The sequence below is a fragment of the Oncorhynchus nerka genome, linkage group LG20 (assembly GCF_034236695.1).
Source record: "Oncorhynchus nerka isolate Pitt River linkage group LG20, Oner_Uvic_2.0, whole genome shotgun sequence".
In the NCBI taxonomy this organism is placed as follows: domain Eukaryota; kingdom Metazoa; phylum Chordata; class Actinopteri; order Salmoniformes; family Salmonidae; genus Oncorhynchus; species Oncorhynchus nerka.
The window spans coordinates 95,344,870-95,367,533 of NC_088415.1; the positions used below are offsets into that span (position 1 = coordinate 95,344,870).

The 22,664-nt window shown below is 45.8% G+C and overlaps 1 protein-coding gene across 1 annotated transcript in view; it reads left to right on the top strand.

Annotated features, from left to right (window-relative positions):
- LOC115126911 (macrophage mannose receptor 1-like) overlaps positions 1 to 22,664 on the top strand; it is a 94,039-nt gene that overhangs the window by 56,919 nt on the left and 14,456 nt on the right. Inside the window, exons 19-24 of the mRNA XM_065006002.1 lie at positions 1,082 to 1,182; positions 1,904 to 2,046; positions 2,272 to 2,380; positions 6,006 to 6,133; positions 11,566 to 11,598; positions 17,634 to 17,666. Coding sequence (XP_064862074.1) covers positions 1,082 to 1,182; positions 1,904 to 2,046; positions 2,272 to 2,380; positions 6,006 to 6,133; positions 11,566 to 11,598; positions 17,634 to 17,666 — 547 coding nt within the window. The remainder of the gene's footprint in view (positions 1 to 1,081; positions 1,183 to 1,903; positions 2,047 to 2,271; positions 2,381 to 6,005; positions 6,134 to 11,565; positions 11,599 to 17,633; positions 17,667 to 22,664) is intronic.

The following is a 22,664-nucleotide window of genomic DNA, read 5'->3' on the forward strand; positions in this document are numbered from 1 at the left end:
GACATGACTCTAGACAACCTGTGGAAGCTGTAGGCAGTGTAAACTTGGCTCTATTTAATTCGGTTCACTTTTAACAATTGCCTGTAGTCGCGGAAGGATATATTTTTCCATTTTCAGTGAACAGATTTTCATGCAATTTTCGATGAAACGCCCGTTCTGTAAATGCCACAGGCGTGATTTAAACAGTTTTGGAAACGTCTGAGTGTTTTCTATCCACACATACTAATCATATGCATGTACTATATTCCTGGCATGAATAGCAGGGCGCTGAAATGTTGCGCGATTTTTAACAAAAAGCTGCGAAAATTCGCAACATCCTTAAAAGGATTTATACTGTATTATTGACTGTATGTTTGTTTTACTCCATGTGTAACTCTGTGTCGTTGTATGTGTCAAACTGCTATGCTTTATCTTGGCCAGGTCGCAATTGTAAATGAGAACTTGTTCTCAACTAGCCTACCTGGTTAAATAAAGGTGTTCTCAACTAGCCTACCTGGTTAAATAAAGGTGAAATAAAAAAAAAATTAAAAAAAATTGTGTCTTGTGTTCTGAGTTATTGAATCCTTGTGTTCTGAGTTCTTGTGTTCTGAGTTATTGTGTTCTGAGTTATTGAATCCTTGTGTTCTGAGTTATTGAATCCTTGTGTTCTGAGTTATTGAATCCTTGTGTTCTGAGTTCTTGTGTTCTGAGTTATTGTGTTCTGAGTTATTGTGTTCTGAGTTATTGTGTTCTGTGTTCTGAGTTATCGTGTCCTGTGTTCTGAGTTATTGTGTCCTGTGTTCTGAGTTATTGTGTCCTGTGTTCTGAGTTATCGTGTCCTGTGTTCTGAGTTATTGTGTCCTGTGTTCTGAGTTATCGTGTCCTGTGTTCTGAGTTCTTGAATCCTTGTGTTCTGAGTTCTTGAATCCTTGTGTTCTGAGTTCTTGAATCCTTGTGTTCTGAGTTATTGTGCCCTGTGTTCTGAGTTCTTGAATCCTTGTGTTCTGAGTGATTGTGTCCTGTGTTCTGAGTTCTTGAATCCTTGTGTTCTGAGTTCTTGAATCCTTGTGTTCTGAGTTATCGTGTCCTGTGTTCTGTCCAGGTGGATGGACGGTTCCCCAGTAGTATTCCAGAGATGGGACAACAACCAGCCGGACTTCAAGAACAACGATGAGAACTGTGTTGTCATGTTCAGCTCCATGGGTGAGCTAAAGATGAGTCGAGGCCCAAAAATGTTCCTCTCTTATAAGAACTTCCATTGAGTTATTTTCATTCTGAATCTTGGGGCTGGTTACCACTTAACTCAATGGCATGATTAGGTCTACTATAACTGTGTGTCTGAGTGTTCAGGTTTCTGGCTTGACTATAACTGTGTCTCCAGGTTTCTGGCATGACTATAACTGTGTGTCTGTGTCTCCAGGTTTCTGGCATGACTATAACTATGTGTCTGTGTCTCCAGGTTTCTAGCATGACTATAACTGTGTCTCCAGGTTTCTGGCATGACTATAACTGTGTCTCCAGGTTTCTGGCATGACTATAACTGTGTCTCCAGGTTTCTGGCATGACTATAACTGTGTCTCCAGGTTTCTGGCATGACTATAACTGTGTCTCCAGGTTTCTGGCATGACTATAACTGTGTCTCCAGGTTTCTGGCATGACTATAACTGTTTCTCCAGGTTTCTGGCATGACTATAACTGTGTCTCCAGGTTTCTGGCATGACTATAACTGTGTCTCCAGGTTTCTGGCATGACTATAACTGTTTCTCCAGGTTTCTGGCATGACTATAACTGTGTCTCCAGGTTTCTGGCATGACTATAACTGTGTCTCCAGGTTTCTGGCATGACTATAACTGTGTCTCCAGGTTTCTGGCATGACTATAACTGTGTCTCCAGGTTTCTGGCATGACTTTAACTGTGTCTCCAGGTTTCTGGCATGACTATAACTGTGGCACTGAAATGAGGTCCATCTGTGAGAGGAGTGGTTCCCCCCCAGTGAACAGCACCGTGCCCCCTACTGCCCCCCCCACAGGAGGCTGCCCCCCGGAATGGGTCCGCTACCAGTCTAAGGTCAGTAAGAGGAGAGAATGGATCCTAAGGTCAGAGATCAAAGGTTACACAGGAAGAGTGTTAAAATAATGATTATTTAATAATAATATGTTGAATGTCTTTCACATGAAAACAGACGATACAGTTTTACAACAGGCTTTGAGAATGGAAGTCTAACTCAAAGCGTTTGCCTATAATCAATCAACTTGAATCAACTTGATTTATTGCTTATTGATTTGATTATAGTGCTACAAATTGATTGGATACCGGGTGCCTTGTACCTGGCTCGAGGCCAGATCGTACTGCCAATCCATGGGAGCTAACCTGGCGTCCATCACCAGTAGGCGGGAGCAAGGTGAGATTATTTTAACCTGTAAATGACCCCTCGTCTGTGGCGGTCTAAGACCCTCCCTCTGGAGTACATGTAAGACCATAGCTCTTTCTCCTACCTATCACCTCTATTGATCCTAAAACAGACTTTAAAAACCAAATCAGTGGTGGAAGAAGTCCCCCATTTTTATTCATGAGTAAAAGTAAAGATACGTTAATAGAAAATGATTCAAGTAAAATTCAAAGTCACCCAGTAAAATAATACTTGAGTAAAAGTCTAAAAGTATTTGTTTTTTGAAATATACATACAGTGGGGGAAAAATGTATTTAGTCAGCCACCAATTGTGCAAGTTCTCCCACTTAAAAAGATGAGAGAGGCCTGTAGTTTTCATCATAGGTACACTTCAACTATGACAGACAAAATGAGAAAAAAAATACAGGAAATCACATTGTAGGATTTTTAATGAATTTATTTGCAAATTATGGTAGAAAATAAGTATTTGGTCAATAACAAAAGTTTATCTCATTACTTTGTTATATACCCTTTGTTGGCAATGACAGAGGTCAAATGTTTTCTGTCAGTCTTCACGAGGTTTTCACACACTATTGCTGGTATTTTGACCCATTCCTCCATGCAGATCTCCTCTAGAGCAGTGATGTTTTGGGGCTGTTGCTGGGCAACACGGACAATTCCCTCCAAAGATTTTCTATGGGGTTGAGATCTGGAGACTGGCTAGGCCACTCCAGGACCTTGAAATGCTTCTTACGAAGCCACTCCTTCGTTACCCGGGCGGTGTGTTTGGGATCATTGTCATGCTGAAAGACCCAGCCACGTTTCATATTCAATGCCCTTGCTGATGGAAGGAGGTTTTCACTCAAAATCTCACGATACATGGCCCCATTCATTCTTTCCTTTACACGAATCAGTCGTCCTGGTCCCTTTGCAGAAAAACAGCCCCAATGCATGATGTTTCCACCCCCATGCTTCATAGTAGGTATGGTGTTCTTTGGATGCAACTCGGCATTCTTTGTTGAGTTTTTACCAAAAGTTATATTTTGGTTTCATCTGACCAAATGACATTCTCCCAATCTTCTTCTGGATCATCCAAATGCTCTCTAGCAAACTTCAGACGGGCCTGGACATGTACTGTCTTAAGCAGGGAGACACGTCTGGCACTGCAGGATTTGAGTCCCTGGCGGCGTAGTGTGTTACTGATGGTAGGCTTTGTTACTTTGGTCCCAGCTCTCTGCAGGTCATTCACTAGGTCCCGCCGTGTGGTTCTGGGATTTTTGCTCACCGTTCTTGTGATCATTTTGACCCCACGGGGTGAGATCTTGCGTGGAGCCCCAGATCGAGGGAGATTATCAGTGGTCTTGTATGTCTTCCATTTCCTAATAATTGCTCCCACAGTTGATTTCTTCAAACCAAGCTGCTTACCTATTGCAGATTCAGTCTTCCCAGCCTGGTGCAGGTCTACAATTTTGTTTCTGGTGTCCTTTGACAGCTCTTTGGTCTTGGCCATAGTGGAGTTTGGAGTGTGACTGTTTGAGGTTGTGGATAGGTGTCTTTTATACTGATAACAAGTTCAAACAGGTGCCATTAATACAGGTAACGAGTGGAGGACAGAGGAGCCTATTAAAGAAGAAGTTACAGGTCTGTGAGAGCCAGAAATCTTGCTTGTTTGTAGGTGACCAAATACTTATTTTCCACCATAATTTGCAAATAAATTCATTAAAAATCCAACAATGTGATTTTCTGGATTTTTTTATCTCATTTTGTCTGTCATAGTTGAAGTGTACCTATGATGAAAACTACAGGCCTCTCTCATCTTTTTAAGTAGGAGAACTTGCACAATTGGTGGCTGTCTAAAAACTTTTTTGCCCCACTGTAAGTATCAAAAGTAAAAGTATAAATAATTTTAAATGACTTAAAAGCAAACAAGACGGCACGATTTCCCAGTTTTCTTTATTAATGGATCCCCAGGGGCTCCAACACATAATTTACAAACTCAACAGAGAGACAGTAGGGATGAACAGGGACGTTCTCTTGATAAGAGTGTGAATTGGACCATTTTCCTGTCAACATGTAACAAGTACTTTAGAGTGCCATGAAAAATGTATGGAGTGGCCTCCCGGGTGGCGCTGTGGTTAAGGGCGCTGTACTGCAGCGCCAGCTGTGCCATCAGAGTCCCTGGGCTCGCGCCCAGGCTCTGTCTTAACCGGCCACGACCGGGAGGTCCGTGGGGCAACGCACAATTGGCCTAGCGTCGTCCGGGTTAGGGAGGGTTTGGCCGGTAGGGATATCCTTGTCTCATCGCGCACCAGCGACTCCTGTGGCGGGCTGGGCGCAGTGTGCGCTAACCAAGGTGGCCAGGTGCACGGTGTTTCCTCCGACACATTGGTGCGGCTGGCTTCCAGGTTGGATGCGCGCACTGTGTTAAGAAGCAGTGCGGCTTGGTTGGGTTGTGTATCGGAGGACGCATGACTTTCAACCTTCGTCTCTCCCGAGCCGTACGGGAGTTGTAGTGATGAGACAAGATAGTAGCTACTACAACGATTGGACACCACAAAATTGGGGAGAAAAAGGGGTAAAAAAAAAAAAAAAAAAATAGAAAATAAAAATGTATGGAGTTAAAAAGTTAATTATTTTCTTTAGGAATGAAGGGAAGGAACATGAATAGTTGTCAAAAATATAAACAGTAAAGTACAGATACCCACATAAAGTACTTAAGTACTTAAAATACTTTACACCACTGCAAAATATACATATACTGAATGAACGGTCATCTTGTCTTAGACAGGCAGGTATTTAACACCCACAGACAACGCCACTGACCCTAAACTGGTCAGCTGACCAACTGACATTTTACAGACAGTCATGCACATAAACATCCCATGGATTGTACTATTAGTGTCAGTAGCATCTTGTTTTACAGATGGAAATGACAGTAGCATCAGCCACATGTCAGTCAGTCAGTGATGATCCATCCTGTTCTCTCCTGACCAACACTCTCTCCTGTGGGTTGTAGCAATAGAGATAGAGGGCTCTGGATGGACTGAGGGATTCCACCATTTTAAAGTAGTCAACTGGGTGGGGATTTCTATGGGTTTAGAGAAATCAGCCAATGATTGGAGCATTGTTTTCATCAAATTTGGTTACCTATGGTTTGTCAATGAAGAAGAAAATGTACCACTTTAAAATGGAGATAACCCTTCATTGCGCTGCCCATAGAGACAGAGGACTCATCATGGATATAACCCATTTTATCTTTGACATTGCCATTGCTATTAGACATTGCCATCATCCACCATTTTTAAGTAGTCAACTGGGTGGGGAGTCCTATGGGTTGCAGCCTCAATGGAGCTGCCCATGCTGTCACAGATGCTATAATGGGAACAGATATAAAGATGAGTCCTCTATCTATCTCTATGGAGCTACCCATGCTGTCACAGATGCTATAATGACATAGAAATAAAGATTAGTTCTCTGTCTATCTCTATGGAGCTACCCATGCTGTCACAGATGCTATAATGGAACAGATATAAAGATGAGTCCTCTGTCTATCTCTATGGAGCTACTCATGCTGTTACAGATGCTATAATGGGAACAGATATAAAGATGAGTCCTCTATCTATCTCTATGGTTGCAGTGTTTCTGACAACCCAGATGACTTCTGGTGCTACTGACCTGTGGATTGGACTGAGTAACTTAAACCGGGACGCGTTTGTCTGGACCGATGGCCAGGCAGTCAAATACTTAAACTTGGATTTCACGAAGGTACGCATGTACACATATTTACCACAACAATGAGGGCCGAGGGTTGTTTTCCCATATTTACCACAGAAATGAGGGCCGAGGGTTGTTTTCCCATATTTACCACAGCAATGAGGGCCGAGGGTTGTTTTCCCATATTTACCTCAGCAATGAGGGCCGAGGGTTGTTTTCCCATATTTACCACAACAATGAGGGCCGAGGGTTGTTTTCCCATATTTACCACAGCAATGAGGGCCCCACATTTACCAAGCAATGAGGGCCGGGGTTGTTTTCCCATATTTACCTCAGCAATGAGGGCCGAGGGTTGTTTTCCCATATTTACCACAACAATGAGGGCCGAGGGTTGTTTTCCCATATTTACCTCAGCAATGAGGGCCGAGGGTTGTTTTCCCATATTTACCACAGCAATGAGGGCCGAGGGTTGTTTTCCCATATTTACCACAGCAATGAGGGCCGAGGGTTGTTTTCCCATATTTACCACAATGAGGGCCGAGGGTTGTTTCCCATATTTACCACAGCAATGAGGGCCGAGGGTTGTTTTCCATGACCACAACAATGAGGGCCGAGGGTTGTTTTCCCATATTTACCACAGCAATGAGGGCCGAGGGTTGTTTTCCCATATTTACCACAGCAATGAGGGCCGAGGGTTGTTTTCCCATATTTACCACAGCAATGAGGGCCGAGGGTTGTTTTCCCATATTTACCACAGCAATGAGGGCCGAGGGTTGTTTTCCCATATTTACCACAGCAATGAGGGCCGAGGGTTGTTTTCCCATATTTACCACAGCAATGAGGGCCGAGGGTTGTTTTCCCATATTTACCACAGCAATGAGGGCCGAGGGTTGTTTTCCCATATTTACCACAGCAATGAGGGCCGAGGGTTGTTTTCCCATATTTACCACAGCAATGAGGGCCGAGGGTTGTTTTCCCATATTTACCCAACAATGAGGGCCGAGGTTGTACAATATACCACAGCAATGAGGGCCGAGGGTTGTTTTCACATATTTACCACAGCAATGAGGGCCGAGGGTTGTTTTCCCATATTTACCACAGCAATGAGGGCCGAGGGTTGTTTTCCCATATTTACCACAGCAATGAGGGCCGAGGGTTGTTTTCCCATATTTACCACAGCAATGAGGGCCGAGGGTTGTTTTCCCATATGGCCAATATACCACAGCTGGTCGTAGACATGACGGCCAAGCAGACATTTAAACATAAACATTCACATAAGACATCATCAATGTTCCTAAACTGCAGAGAAGCACGAGACCTTCACTCACCTTTCTCTAGTTTTCCCCTTCAGTTAACAATGTTAAGCTCTACTTTGGTGGAATCAGCGCAATGTTAGACCATTTTAATGTAACATACTGACACAAAACTAACTCTACAAGACTTAGTATGCAAACTAACTGTGCAAGACTTAGTATGCAAACTAACTGTGTAAGACTTTCTTGTAGGCAGAGCACATTGGAGTAGGATTCTATCGACAGGCAGGACTCAGTCTGTACTCTACACAGACAGGTGCCCCATAACCAATCAGAGCTGCAGTAGGCCTATATGCAAATAGCCATTGCCATATATGGATCTGTGCCGTTCACTGTGTACATGGCTACAGTACGAGCGGTCGGGAGTAGATGCTCTTGTTCTGAGATCAAAGTGAGAGCTACTTGTTGCCACCTGTGTATGTTTTGCTAGTTAGCTAGTTATTAGCCCAGTTATAGTTACTTTCTATTTCTAGTCAACAATTTTAAGAAGTATCTCTCTATGCTTTCCACCTGGCTACCCCTACCCCGGCCAACAGCTCAGCACCCCCTAAAGCAAATTGTCAGTGTTCACAGTAAAACTGTAACTTAAAGCAGGTACTGCCTCAGTGTTCACAGTAAAACTAACTTAAAGTGGGTACAGCCTCAGTGTTCACAGTAAACGTGCGCTGGAAGTAGCACAGAATTTTCACAACTTTCAAGTTTGTGCTCAGCAGACCTTAAATTTGCTCAGTGGTGAAAAATGGGTAACATTTTACATAATATACACATACATTACAGCCTGGAACACTGTGTGGCACACTGGACATGATGTGTTAGTTTACTTTGAGTTTCATTAGCTAATTTTATCCCTAAACCAATAATGTTTCTTAATTAATACCCCTAATATGTAATATTTTGTTTCTTAATTGTCACAGATGTTCCCATCGCGATGGTTTTACCATAGTCAGGTAAAGTCCCTTCAAACTTTAAGTAAACACAGACATACACACACAGGACCTAGTGAACGTCTACACCCGCTTTGCAAAGTCTTCACATTTTGCTGTAAGGTAATTAATTATATGTTTTTGCCTACATATCTACACAAACCAAGTAGGCAAAAACATATAATTAATTACTTACCTTTTAGGCAGCAAAATTCAAAGTGAAAGAAAGTTGTAGAATAAAAATAATAATAATAATAAATAAAACATTTTTAAAAGATTGTGTTGCATTAATTGTCTTCAGAGGTCATACTGGCTGGAAACACCCCAGAGTTCATACTGGTTGGAAACACCCCAGAGTTCATACTGGTTGGAAACACCCCAGAGTTCATACTGGTTGGAAACACCCCAGAGTTCATACTGGTTGGAAACACCCCAGAGTTCATACTGGTTGGAAACACCCCAGAGTTCACATTGGTTGGAAACACCCCAGAGTTCATACTTGGTGGAAACACCCCAGAGTTCATACTGGTTGGAAACACCCCAGAGTTCATACTGATTGGAAACACCCCAGAGTTCATACTTGGTGGAAACACCCCAGAGTTCATACTTGGTGGAAACACCCCAGAGTTCATACTTGGTGGAAACACCCCAGAGTTCATACTGGTTGGAAACACCCCAGAGTTCACACTGGTTGGAAACACCCCAGAGTTCATACTGGTTGGAAACACCCCAGAGTTCATACTTGGTGGAAACACCCCAGAGGTCATACAGGTTGGAAACACCCCAGAGTTCATACTGGTTGGAAACACCCCAGAGTTCATACTGTTTGGAAACACCCCATAGTTCATACTGGTTGGAAACACCCCAGAGTTCATACTTGGTGGAAACACCCCAGAGTTCATACTTGGTGGAAACACCCCAGAGATCATACTTGGTGGAAACACCCCAGAGTTCATACTGGTTGGAAACACCCCAGAGTTCATACTGGTTGGAAACACCCCAGAGATCATACTGGTTGGAAACACCCCAGAGTTCATAGTGGTTGGAAACACCCCAGAGTTCATACTTGGTGGAAACACCCCAGAGTTCATACTTGGTGGAAACACCCCAGAGTTCATACTTGGTGGAAACACCCCAGAGTTCATACTGGTTGGAAAAACCCCAGAGTTCATACTTGGTGGAAACACCCCAGAGTTCATACTTGGTGGAAACACCCCAGAGTTCATACTGGTTGGAAACACACCAGAGTTCATACTTGGTGGAAACACCCCAGAGTTCATACTTGGTCAATGCCTCTTTGGGGAAGGTGTCAGGATCAAAAGACATGCCATGAGCAGAGCCCAGGTAAAAAATAAAAGGAAAGCTTACCTCTGTCTTCTGAGAACTCTGGGACTATCCCAGGGACAAGAAACCCTGGGACTATCCAGGGACAAGAAACCCTGAGACTATCCAGGGACAAGAAACCCTGGGACTATCCAGGGACAAGAAACCCTGGGACTATCCAGGATCAAGAAACCCTGGGACTTTCCCAGGAACAAGAAACCCTGGGACTATCCAGGGACAAGAAACCCTGGGACTATCCAGGGACAAGAAACACTGGGACTTTCCCAGGAACAATAAACCCTGGGACCCTCCAGGGACAAGAAACCCTGGGACTATCCCAGGGACAAGATACCCTGGGACTATCCAGGGACAAGAAACCCTGGGACTATCCAGGGACAAGAAACCCTGGGACTATCCAGGGACAAGAAACCCTGGGACTATCCAGGAACAAGAAACCCTGGGACTTTCCCAGGAACAAGAAACCCTGGGACTATCCAGGGACAAGAAACCCTGGGACTATCCCAGGGACAAGATACCCTGGGACTATCCCAGGGACAAGTAACCCTGGGACTATCCAGGAACAAGAAACCCTGGGACTATCCAGGGACTAGAAACCCTGGGACTATCCAGGAACAAGAAACCCTGGGACTTTCCCAGGAACAAGAAACCCTGGGACTATCCAGGGACAAGAAACCCTGGGACTATCCCAGGGACAAGATACCCTGGGAGTATCCAGGGACAAGAAACCCTGGGACTATCCAGGGACAAGAAACCCTGGGACTATCCAGGGACAAGAAACCCTGGGACTATCCAGGGACAAGAAACCCTGGGACTATCCCAGGGACAAGAAACCCTGGGACTATCCCAGGGACAAGAAACCCTGGGACTATCCCAGGAACAAGAAACCCTGGGACTATCCCAGGAACAAGAAACCCTGGGACTTTCCCAGGAACAAGAAACCCTGGGACTATCCAGAGACAAGAAACCCTGGGACTATCCCAGGGACAAGATACCCTGGGACTATCCCAGGGACAAGAAACCCTGGGACTATCTAGGGACAAGAAATCCTGGGACTTTCCCAGGGACAAGTATCCCTGGGACAAGAAAGCCTATTTACACACATTTGAATGCCAAAGACACACCAGAATGGCTTTCCAATAGGTGTTTAGTGCTCCTGAATGGTACAGTCTCAGTCCTGACTTTAATCTGCTTAAAAAACAGAAACAAAGTTTGAATATTGCTTCTCGATCAAATATTTCCAACCAAATGTGGATAAACAGGTTCATGTCAAGCCCTGCATGTGTTTTCACAAGTCTCATGGAATGTTGGCCTATAATTGAACACCACACATTGGCTGCTACTGTAGACTGAATGATAGAACAGCTATTTCCATGTTAAAATGTTATGAGATGCATTTTCTCCATCGTTTTTGATGGTAAGCCTGTCTGCTAGGACTACATTATGATCAAATAGCCACATTAGCCTACTTGTCCACTGTTAAAACTGTAAGTTAAAGCAGGTACAGCGTCAGTTTTCACAGTAAAACTATAACTTACAGCAGGTACTGCCTCAGTGTTCACAGTAAAACTAACTTATAGTGGGTACAGCCTCAGTGTTCACAGTAAAACTAACTTAAAGTGGGTACAGCCTCAGTGTTCACAGTAAACGTGCGCTGGACGTTGCACAGAAGTTTCACAACATTCAAGTTTGTGCTCAGCAGACCTTAATACATTTGCTCAGTGGTGAAAAATGGGTAACATTTTACATAATATACACATACATTACAGCCTGGAACACTGTGTGGCACACTGGACATCATGTGTTAGTTTACTTTGAGTTTCATTTGCTAATTTTATCCCTAAACCAATAATTTTTCTTAATAAATACCCCTAATATGTAATATTTTGTTTCTTAATTGTCACAGATGTTCCCATCGCGATGGCATCACCATAGTCAGGTAAAGTCCCTTCAAACTTTAAGTAAACACAGACATACACACACAGGACCTAGTGAAATTCTACACACGCTTTGCACGGTCTTCACATTTTGCTGCCTTAAAATGAAGTAAAAAAGGAATTAAGTTATGTTTTTTTCTGACAGATCTACACAAACCTATTCCACATATTCAAAGTGAAAGAATGTATTGATTGTGTATGTCTTCACACCCCAGAGGTCATACTTGGTGGAAACACCCCAGAGTTCATACTTGGTGGAAACACCCCAGAGTTCATACTTGGTTGGAAACACCCCGGAGTTCATACTTGGTGGAAACACCCCAGAGTTCATACTTGGTGGAAACACCCCAGAGTTCATACTTGGTGGAAACACCCCAGAGTTCATACTTGGTGGAAACACCCCAGAGTTCATACTTGGTGGAAACACCCCAGAGGTCATACTTGGTGGAAACACCCCAGAGTTCATACTTGGTGGAAACACCCCAGAGTTCATACTTGGTGGAAACACCCCAGAGTTCATACTTGGTGGAAACACCCCAGAGTTCATACTTGGTGGAAACACCTCAGAGTTCATACTGGTTGGAAACACCCCAGAGTTCATACTGGTTGGAAACACCCCAGAGTTCATACTTGGTGGAAACACCCCAGAGTTCATACTTGGTGGAAACACCCCAGAGTTCATACTTGATGGAAACACCCCAGAGTTCATACTGGCTGGAAACACCCCAGAGTTCATACTTGGTGGAAACACCCCAGAGTTCATACAGGTTGGAAACACCCCAGAGTTCATACTGATTGGAAACACCCCAGAGTTCATACTGTTTGGAAACACCCCAGAGTTCATACTGGTTGGAAACACCCCAGAGTTCATACTTGGTGGAAACACCCCAGAGTTCATACTTGGTGGAAACACCCCAGAGATCATACTTGGTGGAAACACCCCAGAGTTCATACTGGTTGGAAACACCCCAGAGTTCATACTGGTTGGAAACACCCCAGAGATCATACTGGTTGGAAACACCCCAGAGTTCATACTGGTTGGAAACACCCCAGAGTTCATACTGGTTGGAAACACCCCAGAGTTCATACTTGGTGGAAACACCCCAGAGTTCATACTTGGTGGAAACACCCCAGAGTTCATACTTGGTGGAAACACCCCAGAGTTCATACTGGTTGGAAACACCCCAGAGTTCATACTGGTTGGAAACACCCCAGAGTTCATACTTGCTGGAAACACCCCAGAGTTCATACTGGTTGGAAACACACCAGAGTTCATACTTGGTGGAAACACCCCAGAGTTCATACTTGGTGGAAACACCCCAGAGTTCATACTGGTTGGAAACACACCAGAGTTCATACTTGGTGGAAACACCCCAGAGTTCATACTTGGTCAATGCCTCTTTGGGGAAGGTGTCAGGATCAAAAGACATGCCATGAGCAGAGCCCAGGTAAAAAATAAAAGGAAAGCTTACCTCTGTCTTCTGAGAACTCTGGGACTATCCCAGGGACAAGAAACCCTGGGACTATCCAGGGACAAGAAACCCTGGGACTATCCAGGGACAAGAAACCCTGGGACTATCCAGGGACAAGAATCCCTGGGACTATCCAGGGACAAGAAACCCTGGGACTATCCAGGAACAAGAAACACTGGGACTTTCCCAGGAACAATAAACCCTGGGACCCTCCAGGGACAAGAAACCCTGGGACTATCCCAGGGACAAGATACCCTGGGACTATCCAGGGACAAGAAACCCTGGGACTATCCAGGGACAAGAAACCCTGGGACTATCCAGGGACAAGAAACCCTGGGACTATCCAGGAACAAGAAACCCTGGGACTTTCCCAGGAACAAGACACCCTGGGACTATCCAGGGACAAGAAACCCTGGGACTATCCCAGGGACAAGATACCCTGGGACTATCCCAGGGACAAGAAACCCTGGGACTATCCAGGAACAAGAAACCCTGGGACTATCCAGGGACTAGAAACCCTGGGACTATCCAGGAACAAGAAACCCTGGGACTTTCCCAGGAACAAGAAACCCTGGGACTATCCAGGGACAAGAAACCCTGGGACTATCCAGGGACAAGATACCCTGGGAGTATCCAGGGACAAGAAACCCTGGGACTATCCAGGGACAAGAAACCCTGGGACTATCCAGGGACAAGAAACCCTGGGACTATCCAGGGACAAGAAACCCTGGGACTATCCCAGGGACAAGAAACCCTGGGACTATCCCAGGGACAAGAAACCCTGGGACTATCCCAGGAACAAGAAACCCTGGGACTTTCCCAGGAACAAGAAACCCTGGGACTATCCAGGGACAAGAAACCCTGGGACTATCCAGGATCAAGAAACCCTGGGACTTTCCCAGGAACAAGAAACCCTGGGACTATCCAGGGACAAGAAACCCTGGGACTATCCAGGGACAAGAAACCCTGGGACTATCCAGGGACAAGAAACCTTGGGACTATCCAGGGACAAGAAACCCTGGGACTATCCAGGAACAAGAAACACTGGGACTTTCCCAGGAACAAGAAACCCTGGGACTATCCAGGGACAAGAAACCCTGGGACTATCCCAGGGACAAGATACCCTGGGACTATCCCAGGGACAAGTAACCCTGGGACTATCCAGGAACAAGAAACCCTGGGACTATCCAGGGACTAGAAACCCTGGGACTATCCAGGAACAAGAAACCCTGGGACTTTCCCCCTGGGACTATCCAGGGAACAAACCCTGGGACTATCCAGGAACAGGGGAAAGAAACCCTGGGACTATCCAGGGACAAGAAACCCTGGGACTATCCCAGGGACAAGATACCCTGGGACTATCCAGGGACAAGAAACCCTGGGACTATCCAGGGACAAGAAACCCTGGGACTATCCAGGGACAAGAAACCCTGGGACTATCCAGGGACAAGAAACCCTGGGACTATCCCAGGGGACAAGAAACCCTGGGACTATCCCAGGGACAAGAAACTATCCCAGGAACATGGGAACAAGACTATCCAGAGACAAGAAACCCTGGGACTATCCCAGGGACAAGATACCCTGGGACTATCCCAGGGACAAGAAACCCTGGGACTATCTAGGGACAAGAAATCCTGGGACTTTCCCAGGGACAAGTATCCCAGGGACAAGAAAGCCTATTTACACACATTTGAATGCCAAAGACACACCAGAATGGCTTTCCAATAGGTGTTTAGTGCTCCTGAATGGTACAGTCTCAGTCCTGACTTTAATCTGCTTAAAAAACAGAAACAAAGTTTGAATATTGCTTCTCGATCAAATATTTCCAACCAAATGTGGATAAACAGGTTCATGTCAAGCCCCGCATGTGTTTTCACAAGTCTCATGGAATGTTGGCCTATAATTGAACACCACACATTGGCTGCTACTGTAGACTGAATGATAGAACAGCTATTTCCATGTTAAAATGTTATGAGATGCATTTTCTCCATCGTTTTTGATGGTAAGCCTGTCTGCTAGGACTACATTATGATCAAATAGCCACATTAGCCTACTTGTCCACTGTTAAAACTGTAAGTTAAAGCAGGTACAGCGTCAGTTTTCACAGTAAAACTATAACTTACAGCAGGTACTGCCTCAGTGTTCACAGTAAAACTAACTTATAGTGGGTACAGCCTCAGTGTTCTTGTCCCTGGGACTATCCAGGGACAAGAAACCCTGGGACTATCCAGGGACAAGAAACCCTGGGACTATCCAGGGACAAGAAACCCTGGGACTATCCAGGGACAAGAAACCCTGGGACTATCCAGGAACAAGAACCACTGGGACTTTCCCAGGAACAATAAACCCTGGGACCCTCCAGGGACAAGAAACCCTGGGACTATCCCAGGGACAAGATACCCTGGGACTATCCAGGGACAAGAAACCCTGGGACTATCCAGGGACAAGAAACCCTGGGACTATCCAGGGACAAGAAACCCTGGGACTATCCAGGAACAAGAAACCCTGGGACTATCCAGGGACAAGAAACCCTGGGACTATCCAGGGACAAGAAACCCTGGGACTATCCAGGGACAAGAAACCCTGGGACTATCCCAGGGACAAGAAACCCTGGGACTATCCCAGGGACAAGAAACCCTGGGACTATCCCAGGAACAAGAAACCCTGGGACTTTCCCAGGAACAAGAAACCCTGGGACTATCCAGGGACAAGAAACCCTGGGACTATCCAGGATCAAGAAACCCTGGGACTTTCCCAGGAACAAGAAACCCTGGGACTATCCAGGGACAAGAAACCCTGGGACTATCCAGGGACAAGAAACCCTGGGACTATCCAGGGACAAGAAACCCTGGGACTATCCAGGGACAAGAAACCCTGGGACTATCCAGGAACAAGAAACACTGGGACTTTCCCAGGAACAATAAACCCTGGGACCCTCCAGGGACAAGAAACCCTGGGACTATCCCAGGGACAAGATACCCTGGGACTATCCAGGGACAAGAAACCCTGGGACTATCCAGGGACAAGAAACCCTGGGACTATCCAGGGACAAGAAACCCTGGGACTATCCAGGAACAAGAAACCCTGGGACTTTCCCAGGAACAAGAAACCCTGGGACTATCCAGGTACAAGAAACCCTGGGACTATCCCAGGGACAAGATACCCTGGGACTATCCCAGGGACAAGAAACCCTGGGACTATCCAGGAACAAGAAACCCTGGGACTATCCAGGGACTAGAAACCCTGGGACTATCCAGGAACAAGAAACCCTGGGACTTTCCCAGGAACAAGAAACCCTGGGACTATCCAGGGACAAGAAACCCTGGGACTATCCAGGGACAAGAAACCCTGGGAGTATCCAGGGACAAGAAACCCTGGGACTATCCAGGGACAAGAAACCCTGGGACTATCCAGGGACAAGAAACCCTGGGACTATCCAGGGACAAGAAACCCTGGGACTATCCCAGGGACAAGAAACCCTGGGACTATCCCAGGGACAAGAAACCCTGGGACTATCCCAGGAACAAGAAACCCTGGGACTTTCCCAGGAACAAGAAACCCTGGGACTATCCAGGGACAAGAAACCCTGGGACTATCCCAGGGACAAGATACCCTGGGACTATCCCAGGGACAAGAAACCCTGGGACTATCTAGGGACAAGAAATCCTGGGACTTTCCCAGGGACAAGTATCCCTGGGACAAGAAAGCCTATTTACACATATTTGAATGCCAAAGACACACCAGAATGGCTTTCCAATAGGTGTTTAGTGCTCCTGAATGGTACAGTCTCAGTCCTGACTTTAATCTGCTTAAAAAACAGAAACAAAGTTTGAATATTGCTTCTCGATCAAATATTTCCAACCAAATGTGGATAAACAGGTTCATGTCAAGCCCTGCATGTGTTTTCACAAGTCTCATGGAATGTTGGCCTATAATTGAACACCACACATTGGCTGCTACTGTAGACTGAATGATAGAACAGCTATTTCCATGTTAAAATGTTATGAGATGCATTTTCTCCATCGTTTTTGATGGTAAGCCTGTCTGCTAGGACTACATTATGATCAAATAGCCACATTAGCCTACTTGTCCACTGTTAAAACTGTAAGTTAAAGCAGGTACAGCCTCAGTGTTCACAGTAAAACTGCAACTTAAAGCAGGTACAGCGTCAGTTTTCACAGTAAAACTATAACTTACAGCAGGTACTGCCTCAGTGTTCACAGTAAAACTAACTTATAGTGGGTACAGCCTCAGTGTTCACAGTAAAACTAACTTAAAGTGGGTACAGCCTCAGTGTTCACAGTAAACGTGCGCTGGACGTTGCACAGAAGTTTCACAACTTTCAAGTTTGTGCTCAGCAGACCTTAATACATTTGCTCAGTGGTGAAAAATGGGTAACATTTTACATAATATACACATACATTACAGCCTGGAACACTGTGTGGCACACTGGACATCATGTGTTAGTTTACTTTGAGTTTCATTTGCTAATTTTATCCCTAAACCAATAATTTTTCTTAATAAATACCCCTAATATGTAATATTTTGTTTCTTAATTGTCACAGATGTTCCCATCGCGATGGCATCACCATAGTCAGGTAAAGTCCCTTCAAACTTTAAGTAAACACAGACATACACACACAGGACCTAGTGAAAGTCTACACACGCTTTGCACGGTCTTCACATTTTGCTGCCTTAAAATGAAGTAAAAAAGGAATTAAGTTATGTTTTTTTCTGACAGATCTACACAAACCTATTCCACATATTCAAACTGAAAGAATGTATTGATTGTGTATGTCTTCACACCCCAGAGGTCATACTTGGTGAAAACACCCCAGAGTTCATACTTGGTGGAAACACCCCAGAGTTCATACTTGGTGGAAACACCCCAGAGTTCATACTTGGTGGAAACACCCCAGAGGTCATACTTGGTGGAAACACCCCAGAGTTCATACTTGGTGGAAACACCCCAGAGTTCATACTTGGTGGAAACACCCCAGAGTTCATACTTGGTGGAAACACCCCAGAGTTCATACTGGCTGGAAACACCCCAGAGTTCATACTTGGTGGAAACACCCCAGAGTTCATACTTGGTGGAAACACCCCAGAGTTCATACTGGTTGGAAACACCCCAGAGTTCATACTTGGTGGAAACACCCCAGAGTTCATACTTGGTGGAAACACCCCAGAGTTCATACTGGTTGGAAACACCCCAGAGTTCATACTTGGTGGAAACACCCCAGAGTTCATACTGGCTGGAAACACCCCAGAGTTCATACTGGTTGGAAACACCCCAGAGTTCATACTGGTTGGAAACACCCCATAGTTCATACTTGGTGGAAACACCCCAGAGTTCATACTGGCTGGAAACACCCCAGAGTTCATACTGGTTGGAAACACCCCAGAGTTCATACTTGGTGGAAACACCCCAGAGTTCATACTTGATGGAAACACCCCAGAGTTCATACTTGGTGGAAACACCCCAGAGTTCATACTTGATGGAAACACCCCAGAGTTCATACTTGGTGGAAACACCCCAGAGTTCATACTTGATGGAAACACCCCAGAGTTCATACTTGGTGGAAACATCCCAGAGTTCATACTTGGTGGAAACACCCCAGAGTTCATACTTGGTGGAAACACCCCAGAGTTCATACTTGGTGGAAACACCCCAGAGTTCATACTTGGTGGAAACACCCCAGAGTTCATACTTGGTGGAAACACCCCAGAGTTCATACTGGTTGGAAACACCCCAGAGTTCATACTTGGTGGAAACACCCCAGAGTTCATACTGGCTGGAAACACCCCAGAGTTCATACTTGGTGGAAACACCCCAGAGTTCATACTTGGTGGAAACACCCCAGAGTTCATACTGGTTGGAAACACCCGAGAGTTCATACTTGGTGGAAACACCCCAGAGTTCATACTTGGTGGAAACACCCCAGAGTTCATACTGGTTGGAAACACCCCAGAGTTCATACTTGGTGGAAACACCCCAGAGTTCATACTGGCTGGAAACACCCCAGAGTTCATACTGGTTGGAAACACCCCAGAGTTCATACTGGTTGGAAACACCCCATAGTTCATACTTGGTGGAAACACCCCAGAGTTCATACTGGCTGGAAACACCCCAGAGTTCATACTGGTTGGAAACACCCCAGAGTTCATACTTGGTGGAAACACCCCAGAGTTCATACTTGATGGAAACACCCCAGAGTTCATACTTGGTGGAAACACCCCAGAGTTCATACTTGGTGGAAACACCCCAGAGTTCATACTTGGTGGAAACACCCCAGAGTTCATACTTGGTGGAAACACCCCAGAGTTTATACTGGTTGGAAACACCCCAGAGGTCATACTGGTTGGAAACACGCCAGAGGTCATACTGGTTGGAAACACCCCAGAGGTCATACTGGTTGGAAACACCCCAGAGTTGATACTGGTTGGAAACACCCCAGAGGTCATACTGGTTGGAAACACCCCAGAGGTCATACTGGTTGGAAACACCCCAGAGTTCATACTGGTTGGAAACACCCCAGAGTTCATACTGGTTGGAAACACCCCAGAGTTTATACTGGTTGGAAACACCCCAGAGTTCATACTGGTTGGAAACACCCCAGAGTTCATACTGGTTGGAAACACCCCAGAGTTCATACTGGTTGGAAACACCCCAGAGTTCATACTGTTTGGAAACACCCCAGAGTTCATACTTGGTGGAAACACCCCAGAGTTTATACTGGTTGGAAACACCCCAGAGTTTATACTGGTTGGAAACACCCCAGAGTTTATACTGGTTGGAAACACCCCAGAGTTCATTCTTGGAGTTCACACTGGTTGGAAACACCCCAGAGTTCATACTGGTTGGAAAAACCCCAGAGTTCATACTGGTTGGAAACACCCCAGAGTTCATACTGGTTGGAAACACCCCAGAGTTCATACTGGTTGGAAACACCCCAGAGTTCATACTGGTTGGAAACACCCCAGAGTTCATACTGTTTGGAAACACCCCAGAGTTCATACTTGGTGGAAACACCCCAGAGTTTATACTGGTTGGAAACACCCCAGAGTTTATACTGGTTGGAAACACCCCAGAGTTCATTCTTGGAGTTCACACTGGTTGGAAACACCCCAGAGTTCATACTTGGTGGAAACACCCCAGAGTTCATACTGGTTGGAAACACCCCAGAGTTCATACTGGTTGGAAACACCCCAGACTTCATACTGGTTGGAAACACCCCAGAGTTCATACTTGGTGGAAACACCCCAGAGTTTATACTTGGTGGAAACACCCCAGAGTTTATACTTGGTGGAAACACCCCAGAGTTCATACTTGGTGGAAACACCCCAGAGTTCATACTGGTTGGAAACACCCCAGAGTTCATACTGGTTGGAAACACCCCAGAGTTCATACTTGGTGGAAACACCCCAGAGTTCATACTGGTTGGAAACACCCCAGAGTTCATACTGGTTGGAAACACCCCATAGTTCATACTTGGTAGAAACACCCCAGAGTTCATACTGGCTGGAAACACCCCAGAGTTCATACTGGTTGGAAACACCCCAGAGTTCATACTTGGTGGAAACACCCCAGAGTTCATACTTGATGGAAACACCCCAGAGTTCATACTTGGTGGAAACACCCCAGAGTTCATACTTGGTGGAAACACCCCAGAGTTCATACTTGGTGGAAACACCCCAGAGTTCATACTTGGTGGAAACACCCCAGAGTTCATACTTGGTGGAAACACCCCAGAGTTTATACTGGTTGGAAACACCCCAGAGGTCATACTGGTTGGAAACACGCCAGAGGTCATACAGGTTGGAAACACCCCAGAGGTCATACTGGTTGGAAACACCCCAGAGGTGATACTGGTTGGAAACACCCCAGAGGTCATACTGGTTGGAAACACCCCAGAGGTCATACTGGTTGGAAACACCCCAGAGTTCATACTGGTTGGAAACACCCCAGAGTTCATACTGGTTGGAAACACCCCAGAGTTTATACTGGTTGGAAACACCCCAGAGTTCATACTGGTTGGAAACACCCCAGAGTTCATACTGGTTGGAAACACCCCAGAGTTCATACTGGTTGGAAACACCCCAGAGTTCATACTGTTTGGAAACACCCCAGAGTTCATACTTGGTGGAAACATCCCAGAGTTTATACTGGTTGGAAACACCCCAGAGTTTATACTGGTTGGAAACACCCCAGAGTTCATTCTTGGAGTTCACACTGGTTGGAAACACCCCAGAGTTCATACTGGTTGGAAAAACCCCAGAGTTCATACTGGTTGGAAACACCCCAGAGTTCATACTGGTTGGAAACACCCCAGAGTTCATACTGGTTGGAAACACCCCAGAGTTCATACTGGTTGGAAACACCCCAGAGTTCATACTGGTTGGAAACACCCCAGAGTTCATACTGTTTGGAAACACCCCAGAGTTCATACTTGGTGGAAACACCCCAGAGTTTATACTGGTTGGAAACACCCCAGAGTTTATACTGGTTGGAAACACCCCAGAGTTCATTCTTGGAGTTCACACTGGTTGGAAACACCCCAGAGTTCATACTTGGTGGAAACACCCCAGAGTTCATACTGGTTGGAAACACCCCAGAGTTCATACTGGTTGGAAACACCCCAGAGTTCATACTGGTTGGAAACACCCCAGAGTTCATACTTGGTGGAAACACCCCAGAGTTTATACTTGGTGGAAACACCCCAGAGTTCATACTTGGTGGAAACACCCCAGAGTTCATACTTGGTGGAAACACCCCAGAGTTCATACTGGTTGGAAACACCCCAGAGTTCATACTTGGTCAATGCCTCTTTGGGGAAGGTGTCAGGATCAAAAGACGTGCCATGAGCAGAGCCCAGGTAAAAAAGAAAAGGAAAGATTACCTCTGTCTTCTGAAAACTAAAAAAAAACTAGAAGACTATCCAGTGACAAGAAACCCTGGGACTATCCAGTGACAATCAACCCTGGGACTTTCCCAGGAACAATACACCCTGGGACTTTCCCAGGAACAAGAAACCCTGGGACTTTCCCAGGGACAAGAAACCCTGGGACTTTCCCAGGGACAAGAAACCCTGGGACTTTCCCAGGAACAAGAAACCCTGGGACTTTCCCAGGAACAAGAAACCCTGGGACTTTCCCAGGGACAAGAAACCCTGGGACTTTCCCAGGGACAAGAAACCCTGGGACTTTCCCAGGGACAAGAAACCTTGGGACTTTCCCAGGGACAAGATACCCTGGGACTTTCCCAGGAACAAGAAACCCTGGGACTTTCCCAGGGACAAGAAACCCTGGGACTTTCCCAGGGACAAGAAACCCTGGGACTTTCCCAGGGACAAGATACCCTGGGACTTTCCCAGGGACAAGATACCCTGGGACTTTCCCAGGGACAAGAAACCCTGGGACTTTCCCAGGGACAAGAAACCCTGGGACTTTCCCAGGGACAAGATACCCTGGGACTTTCCCAGGGACAAGATACCCTGGGACTTTCCCAGGGACAAGAAACCCTGGGACTTTCCCAGGGACCAAAAAGCCGGGGACTATCCAGGGACAAGAAACCCTGGGACTATCCCAGGGACAAG